At 42.0% G+C, this 9,780-nt stretch overlaps 1 protein-coding gene across 1 annotated transcript; it reads right to left on the bottom strand.

Annotated features, from left to right (window-relative positions):
• Nucleotides 1-7,219: 7,219 nt before the first annotated feature.
• H2AJ (H2A.J histone) lies at nt 7,220-7,892 on the bottom strand. Its single transcript, XM_037033766.1, has one exon. It carries the CDS (start codon nt 7,775-7,777, stop codon nt 7,388-7,390), a length of 390 nt encoding a protein of 129 aa, XP_036889661.1. The 5' UTR covers nt 7,778-7,892; the 3' UTR covers nt 7,220-7,387.
• Nucleotides 7,893-9,780: the final 1,888 nt, after the last annotated feature.

Here is a 9,780-nt window from a genome sequence, read left to right on the forward strand (position 1 = left end):
AAGGGCTTACGTGGTTTATCCAGTGGCCCAATAGTGTATTCCATGTGCAAGGACACAAAGGTGCGTGCACACACAACACATCATGAGACAACCTATGCTTTGCAGTCAGGCTAGGCAGACCTGTTGTTTCCTTTGTATCTTAAATGCCTTTCATGTGAATCCTATGTAAGTGCACCTCAGTTCTTGAACTTATTTGGTGCTGGAAGGCTGTTCAAGAAGCAATTTGTTCAAAAAACAAATCACACCTGAGATGTGTGACTGATCGTACAGGTATCAGTATGAAAGGGTTGTTAGGTTGAGAACCAAAGTTTTGTTCAACAACAGATGGTTTTTTCCATGAACAACTTGGTAAAGAATCTAATTATTCAAGATGGGAGATGTTGGAGAACCAAAGTTTGTACCATAAAAAAGAAGTAAAGATTATTGAATAAATCTTGTATGAAAGAAGGAGAAGTCATTGAACGTATATATAATAAATCCTTAGTATTGTAAAATTCTCAGAATACTATTTGGTGCAATGTGTACCTACAGTGTGTGTGAGAATTATATTTGCATTTCATAATGAGACCTGTGGCTATAGGGTAGGGGATAGATTGACTCAAGGGTGAAAGACAGGTGGGGAGGCAAATTAGGAGACCACTGCATGCAGAAGATGAAGAGTACCCAGACTAGCACAGGAACAGAAATTCAAAATTAGGTGACAGACTGGGAGAGGAGTTGCAGAATGAAGGGAATTGGCCCAGTTTGGAACAGGCTGCGTTTCAGATTGTTGTGCGGTAACCTGTGGGAATCGTAAGAAGGCTGGTGAAGTAATGAAGCTCAGGAGGCTGGTAGAGGGTATTACCATTAACACTGAATGAGAGGCAAAATCAAAGGGAGAGAACAGTGAAGCACAAATTAAATAATCACAGTGATAGTCATTTATTGAGCTCTTAATCACACACTAGTCACTAACTGCTCTATAATAAGGAATTAATATCCTTATATGAATGAGAAAACCAAGGCTTAACAAGGATATAAATAAATACCTACATTTTTATTGGGTAGATTGTTTTTTCTGACGAGTACAAATTAGTATTACATCTTTTTATTTGAGGTAGGCAAATGGGAAGCTGGGTATTGGAAGAAAGAGCAAAGTCCTATTATTAACATATACATGTAAATATATATAATATATAGGTAAAAATTGTAATTCAAAACTATTAGAAATACAAGGAATTATCATGTTAAAGAAACCGTAACAACCTATATGGAGACAAAAAAGACAAATATAAAAAGTTCCTTGGACATGAAGACAAGGGGACATGACAGGATTCAGACAAAGCGCATAAACGTGGGACTGAAATACCCGCAGACAGCAGCTCTCTTGCATGGTGCCCGGACCCTGTGGCTTTTGCTTTGGGATGTCTGTGCTTCCACTGTTCCGTGAGCCCTCTTCTCAGTATCGTGTTTTGTCTTTAGCTAATGAGGAAGGAGAAAGCAGCCCAGCCCATAACAGCTCAGAACTGGCCTGAATTGTTGCCTGGTGTTGCTAGGAGCTAGCCTGACACAGCCCCACAGCGGTTTGTTGTGGAAAATTTCACAGAACACCAACAAGGCCGTTCTGTGGCTGTGAAAAATCAAAACAAACAAGTGGTACTCTGCAATTGCTGTCTGAACACAAAAACACAAGAATGGTCCAAATCAAAATGACCAAACAGACTCCTATGTTGACCAGTATGCATTGGCCTGTTTACCAATTACAGCTTTAGCTTCACTCCATTCCTTGTGCCTTATTAGGTGTATTAATCTACCCAAACCATACACTTACCTCTATTTCCAAAAGCATGCAATCCTGGGCAAAGCCCCAAAGTCAATGATATTACCCTAACCTATAATATGTACGTTCTAATACCCTCTCAGTGAGACACACCACATCTTCCCATAGTATGTCTTCTTCCTTGCTGCAAAGAGCAATAAACACAAATTATTCAACTATCGGTATGTTCACAGTGCTATTTGGCCAGAGGGCATAGACGAAAATAGAGATTCATGAAAGTACTCGTTGCTGGGACCAGGACTCTCACCTCCGTAACTGTGTGAATATTTAAAACCCCTTGTGGTTCCCTCCGTGTGGGGCACCAGTTGCTCAAGGCTGAGAGGTAAGTTCATGTTGAACTGACTTCCTGTATTTTGTTGAAGCCCATGTGTCATTTATTATGTTTCTCTAGGAATAATATCTCTTGGAATTTTTTGTCTAATCAAATCGGTATTCTTTGATAAATTGTTTTTAGTCTTCTATTCCATGTTTTCATTGCTTGTTGGCTTGCTTAACATTTAGTATTGTCTGTAAGAGGCCAAGTCTGAAGGGAAAGGATGGACAGAGGCCTGAAATGTCTGTTTTTTGAGTTGACCTCCAAGGGCGGAATTCTGAAGTACTCCGACCAGCGACTTGAGGACACACTTTGCTTCAGGTCACCATTTCTAAATCTAATAAAGACTTCTTTCTCACTCTTGTCTTTGTGTCCCTGAGAACTGGTTTGTTTAGTTTTGTCTGCCTGGACCCATGGGTGATGACTGGCCATTGGCCATGTTCCCAATGGATCAGAAATTACACATCTTTATAAAACACTATTACTCCTAGTTATAATAATCTAAAACTGTACCTCTTCCAGGCCCAACACCTGCTTCCTTCCTGTCTACTCATTATAACAGTGACTCACTCACCTACCTCTTTAATAGGTACAGTTTCCTCAGGGATCTTTTGGAACTGCAATGGCCACTTAGACTTTTGATGTGAACAAGATAGTTCATTTGAAAAGTACTTTAGAGCAGAAAGCAAATAAGCCCTCATGAGCACATCGCTTGTCTGGTTTGTGTAAAATGAAAGATAATTTTGTTCATTGTAGGGCTTAGCTCTCCATTTCCATAATTTGGAGTTAAGCAGCGCTGGCTTCTTAATTGCATGGTTTGATAAAATTATCAAGGGCCCCAGTTACTAGCCAAATGTGTTGTCATTCTATTACTGTATATGTTAAAACCTGGTTTTCAACACCTAGACTTTTCTTTCTCTCCTTGGAGAAAAACACAAAATAAAACTTTACAGTGATAATTTTTTATCTGCCTAAAGCCAGCTGGCTTCCTTATATTTTCTTCTTTATTTTTTCTGTTCCTCTTTCTATTTCCCTCTTTTGGGAAAATAAACATTTCTGACTTATAAAAATGTATGTTTTAAGCATCCGAAAATACCTATATTGCTTTTACAAATTAATAAGTTACCACTGCTTCTATAACTTTTATAAAAATCAAACTTCATTAAAATATATTTATAAACTATAATCAACTTATTGGAATGACAATAAAGAATACAATTGAAACTGGTTCTTACCAGTATTCTTCTCATCTTTTTTTTTAAAAAGGTTTCCGTTGTCACCATATATACCTTGAATTCTCTACGTACAACGCAAAAGTGCATGCCCACTCCGGCACCGTTAGTACAGTGAGCCAGCTTGTCAGCACCTGCTGTGTGCGGAAAACGTAATCAACTCTAAAGAATGTTTTCTAGTTATATATCAAAGTATAAGCAAATCGGGGGCGGGGGGTATCAAGGAGTACAGCAGTTTCAATTGTGAAAAAATCTTTATCCCTTTACGCTCTGTCTCCTGATGTCTTTCAGGCCATATCCTCTCATTTCCTCAGTGGCCCCTCTTCCTCTGCCAGACAATTGGGTCTCAGGGACCCTCATATCCCCTGTGAGCTGTGGCTGTTTTTACACATTCACTAATATATCTGTACACATGTTCTATACACAGATTTTCCCTCTGGGTGATTTTGTCCAGTCTGACCATTTTTAGTCACAACTCGCACAATCTTATCTCCAGGCCACACCTTTCCCCCTGGATTCATTCACATGCGGCTGCAGGTGTTGTTTTCTGACCCCTGTGCCTTTGTGTACGCTACTCCTCTGCCCAGACCACCTGCCGGTCAGGTTGACTGGTACACCTAGACTCACCTGCCACAGGTGCCACTCTTCCTAGCAGGCTGAGGGGCACAGGTGCCTCTATTACTGTAACAGCCTGGGCACCTCCCTTTCTTTACATGTAGCCTGCTAAATTATAATCGTCTCTTTTATTACATTACAACCACTTTTGTTAATGGAAGTTATCAATCATGGATATAACATAACAGTTACATAGTAAGTTGCTGAACAAACAGGCCCCATTTTTAGTCTGCACGGTGCACTTAACAAACCATTAATTCCAAACTAGATTGTCTTGTGGGGGGGATGCAAATTACGTTTCATAAGCATCAATTTATTATGCCTTTTCCTGTTAAAGATTGAGTTACATATATCCTGTAATTAGTAAAATAGCCATTAAACTTACAACTTTCTCCCAGCAAAGTCACAGGATTGTTAGAATGACATGTTTACCTATTTCAATAGGTCCCATAACTACTGCTACTCACTTTAAATCCATCGGCCTATAGAAACAAGAGTTGTTGCTATTCAGTGAGCATGGTTCTGTACGGGAAACGTATTGCTCTCATTCATTGTCTCACTGATTCCTCCTCAAAACCCACTAAAGTAAACTCCATTATTATGCCCACTTTCTAGAAGACACTGAGGCTGAAAGAGATGAACATTTCCAGTCATCCTAATAAGGAACAGAGTGGATTTAAACCTGTCTCATTCCAGAGAGCTTGAGTTCTTAAACACCATGGCATTTGATCTTTCAACCATTAGAAGGGAGTTTGTGAAGAGTTTGTATGTAGTAGGCCAGTCATCACCAATAATGGTGCCAAACTAAACCTTTTGATTCCAGGCAGACAAAACTAAACAGGCCAGTTCTCAGAGGCACAAAGACAAGACTGGCCCTGCAGAAAAACAAAGAACAAAAGTTCTACCCAAGTCACAAACTACCACATTGAATGTCTTACCTCTGCCACAAAGAGATCGTGTGTCTATAAATACAACTATGGATTATAAATGTTAAAAATCAGAATTCAGGTACCATCAGTTTTGGTACTCTCTTCTTTGATATGGTCTTGTACTTGAAGAAATATTGGCCTTTTAAAGGAACAGCCATACAGTGGCAAGAACTGTTTGCTCATCAAGGATCATAGGCTGAATTGACTTTGCAGGAGGTACGCATTTTTCACTAAATTATTCAGGTAAAAAAAAAAAACAACTCTCAGAACCAGGTAAGATGAGGGACTGATGGAACCTGGGCATGGTGGGTATTTAAGGAGAACCGAAGAACCTCGGGGAAGCAGCAGTGGAGGTGGGGTGGCAGTCACTGCTCTTTGTGTTCCTGGCAACAGGGTTAGAATCTTCAGAGGAAAAAGAAAAGTGTCTTTTCTTTTATTTTGTTTTCTTCTACATGTCTTGATGGGCTTCGTCCTTATTTCTTCACCATTTTGTTAATAAGCCTCAAGTATTTTCAGGAAATTAAGACTTAAATGTACAACCAGCACTTGACACGTTTTGTCCTTCTCCAGGGCCTACCATGCCCCTAAAGTGATAACACTGATAATATCCTAAGAATTAGGCAGTAAAAACAAAACAGAAAATCTTATTAGTTACAGTTACCTATACCTTAACCTATAAGGATAAGCCCATATCCTATAGGAAATGGTACTTCTTTTAATTTACTGAGTGCCCATACATCCCTAATATATGCAGTAAGTGAAGAATCTCAGTCCTCGGGGTGTTATGACTATTTGACATATGGGGAAGCATTCTGTATTGAAAGATGAGGAGTGAACAGCTGGATATTCTGTAACCTTCCCATGGTATCCTTGGGATCTATCTCCTGAGCAATTAGGGGGTAATAATCTGTTTAACAGAAGTGTGTGTGGCCTGGCCTTTGTACATCTCAAAGACTACCACATGAGAAAAGTAATCTCTACATTCATTCCACCAGCAGTGAAGTGACACAGTACTAACAGAAGCTGAAGGGGAATTCTTTCTCTGATATTTATTTGCTCATTGTCCTGTCTTTGGTCATCAGGAAAAAAAAACACACACACACAAAAAACCCCATCTGGCCTCATTCATAGCTGTGCTCCCACTACCCATCACCTACCACTGAGCATGTTATATATAGTTGCTCGATAAATACTGGGGAGGAAATAAAGAAAGTCCATGTGGGAAAACAGGATGAAGATGTACTTTTTTTTTCAAGAAGACTTCAACTCTGACTCACAGGAAAGATTAATTCAAAGAAATGAAATACAAACTGGGATGTATATCTTTTTTGTGGGCCCTGTGGACGATGATGAAGCTTGTGGAAAAGAGTGAAATGGAAGGGTCAACCAAGGACAGAATAGGATTGCCACCGTTTAACTTTAAAATGTGGATTCTTGACCTGAAATGTTCTTCTTCCCGCACTGAAATCATTTGTCCTTGCCTTTTCTCATAACTCACTTATTTATGAAAGAACTTCTGTGGCATTAAGCAATGCAACCCCTATAGTCATTGTTGGAATGAGGTTATTACTTAGGGCCAGTGGAAGAACATTTCAAGCAGGCTATTTGTTGTTATAAAGCAAAATCAAACCTAGTACATTTCCAAAGGAGCATAATATGGCAACAAAACCATTCTGAAGCTAAAAACTTTTCAATCATTTTAAAAGCTCACAAGCATATGTTACTCATGACTAAAGGCACTGCACTGTTATGCAACATGAGTGTCAGGGGAACAAATTTCCAACCTCATGACTCATGCTTCTGTACTACATGTAATACTGGGCGTTCCCTTCATTTTAAAGAAATGTGAACAAAAGTGTATGTATGATATCCAAACCATGCAAACACAACAGCTAACAGCTTAAGAAAAATCTAAGCTGACAGTGTGTTCAGAGTCACTTCCAAGTTGGAAAGTTATTCCACTTTTTGAAAAGTATAGCCAGATAGTCAACTTCCTGCCCCAGACCAGCTGGGTTCCACCGTCCCTTTCCTGGAACTGGTTTTGGAACTGCCCATACAGGGTAAGAGCTACAGCCTGAGAAGAGGCCACAAAAATCATTTCCCCCCCCGCACCCATACCTACTCTGCCTCCCCCTTACCTTAAGGCGAGCAGGGAGAGCTCCCATCTCTGCCCACCTCCAGGACAATGGGTCCCTCCTGGTCTCTTTCACACGCCCATAACACCTCGAGGGCGACCTGTACCAAAGCCGACCCACCAGTACCTGCTCCAGAGGTCTCCGGCAGGCCCCGGGACTACACAGCTCTCTCGACAACACGATTTTCACCGACTTTATTGGTCCCCCACACCGCTGGACCCCTGGCAGCCCACCCCAACAGATAGCGCTGACCCTCCGTGACATCCAGCATATTCAAAACCACTGCGGGATTTTTATGAAGAGGCTTTGCTCAAAAAGCCAGCTCCCCTCTGGGGGCGTCAGAATCACTTGCTCTTCGCCTTCTGACTCTCCGTCTTCTTGGGCAGTAGCACGGCCTGGATGTTGGGCAGGACGCCGCCCTGAGCGATGGTGACTTTTCCCAGCAGCTTGTTTAGCTCCTCGTCGTTGCGAATGGCGAGCTGCAGGTGGCGAGGGATTATTCTGGTCTTCTTGTTGTCACGCGCGGCGTTGCCTGCCAACTCCAGGATCTCCGCGGTCAGGTACTCCAACACCGCTGCCAGGTATACGGGCGCCCCAGCGCCAACTCGCTCCGCGTAGTTACCTTTGCGCAGCAGTCTGTGCACTCGGCCCACTGGGAACTGCAGTCCTGCGCGGGAGGACCGGGACTTGGCTTTTGCCCGCACTTTGCCGCCCTGTTTGCCGCGACCAGACATGTTCACCTCTCGCCTAAAACTCCACGGAGAGAAATAACAACAGCGATCCCCTCCGGGTTTAGGAATGAAACGTAACACACCGGAACTGTCTCTCTCAATACTTTACAGTCACTAGGCAGTGCCTTCCCATTGGACGCCGCAATATTCTCACCGCCCACAACCAATGATAGGCAGGCTCCACTCCCAATTAGCACGCGAGCAGAGAGACCGCCTTCTCCAGCTCTGTCCAATCAATATAGAAAACCTTTGCTTTGGGTTGGATCCTTTGAATTTATTGGATCCTGAGGTTTCAGTGTTCACGCTCCCACTCAGGAAAATAAAGTATTGAGAATTAAGGAACTATGGTTAGGAAAATCCGGAAGAAGACGTTCTCCGTCCACATGTACCAAGAGCTCAAGAAATAAATGCCCCTGGAGGTCGCGCACGATGTGTCAGACGTCGCTGCGCCCACTAGGTGGCATTTCTCATAATACAGCGTCCTAGGCAGGTATAGTTAAGTAATTCCAGAGCCCGCACTTGTGGCAAGGCACTTGGGAGCAGCACTGGTTCTCAAGCAAAATCACAAACTCTTTACCAAATTCTGCTTGCCCAATACCGGGCACGTTGTTCCAATAAGCAAGTGCCTGGCCTCCTGTAAACCCAGAGACTCCAGCAGTGTGAGGAGCTGGCTTGGAGGGCAGCTCTGTATGGAGTTGGTCATCTGATTTTAACCAGACCAGATGAAACTGGACTCCCCGCACAGCTCTGGCGATCACAGGCTACCAATCTGGTTTCTAAAGGCTGTGAAACTAAAGTGCTAGACTAGACATGAATGCTTTCTTCAGAGAGGGCAGGAATAAGGTCGCTTAGTCAAAACTTGAACATCTGCTGTGTCTGAAGTTTTAAGTCTGAAAAGAACCTCTGGATTGTACAGATGATGCAGGCTCCGCTTGGTTGCTGAGGCTGAAACTCTTGGCCTAGGCCTTAGCCTAGTCCGAGGTCACAGGCAACTCAGATCACATTGTCCATGAAAACTATGAAGTACTTGTAGACAAGCCCAATGGTAAATAAGGTCAAGTAAGGCATTCCGGTGGCACTCAGAGGTCATGAAAAGACTAAGGAAAGAAAGAAGGGAGCAACTGTCTTTGCAGAGCCATAGCATTTGGAACAACATAAAGGTTTTTTTATTAGAAATTACTTTCTATTTTTAATATAGTTTATTGATTATGCTATTAGTTGTCTCATTTTCCCTTTTACTCCCTTCCACCCTGTACACCCTCCTCTCCCACCCACATTCCCCCCCTTTAGTTTATGTCCATGTGTCATACTTGGCTTATAGTTCTATAGCTTCTATGACTATAGTCATATAGTTCTTTAGCTTCTACATTTCCCATACTATTCTCACTCTCCCCCTATCTACTTTCTACCTACCGTCTATGGTACTTATTCTCTGTACCTTTTCCCCCCTCTCCTCCTCCCACTCCCCTGTTGCTAACCCTCCATGTGATCTCCTTTTCTGTGATTCTGTTCCTGTTCTAGTTGTTTGCTTAGTTTGCTTTTTTGTTCTGTTTTGTTTTGCTTTATGTGTGGTTGTTAATAATTGTGAATTTGCTGTCATTTTACTATACATGTTTTTTATCTTCTTTTTCTTAGATAAGTCCCTTTAACATTTCATAAAATAAGGGGTTGGTGATGATGAACACATTTAACTTGACTTTATCTGAGAAGCACTTTATCTGCCCTTCCATTCTAAATGAAAGCCTTGCTGGATAGAGCAATCTTCAGTGTAGGTCCTTGCCTTTCATGAGTTGGAATATTTCTTTCCAGCCCCTTCTTGCCTGTAAGGTCTCTTTTGAGAAATCAGCTGACAGTCTTATGGGAACTCCTTTGGAGGTAATTGTCTTCTTATCTCTTGCTGCTTCTAGGATTTTCTCCTTCATTTTAAATTTGGCTAGTGTAATTATGATGTGCCTTGGCATGTTCCTCCTTGGGTACAACTTCTTTGGGACTCTCTGAGCTTCCTG

This window comes from Sturnira hondurensis, unplaced genomic scaffold, assembly GCF_014824575.4.
Source record: "Sturnira hondurensis isolate 20B ecotype Veracruz unplaced genomic scaffold, ASM1482457v3 Scaffold0021795, whole genome shotgun sequence".
In the NCBI taxonomy this organism is placed as follows: domain Eukaryota; kingdom Metazoa; phylum Chordata; class Mammalia; order Chiroptera; family Phyllostomidae; genus Sturnira; species Sturnira hondurensis.

Bases quoted from the DNA above. Each gene is read 5' to 3' on its own strand.
- H2AJ (XM_037033766.1), bottom strand. From the start codon at position 7,777: ATGTCTGGTCGCGGCAAACAGGGCGGCAAAGTGCGGGCAAAAGCCAAG.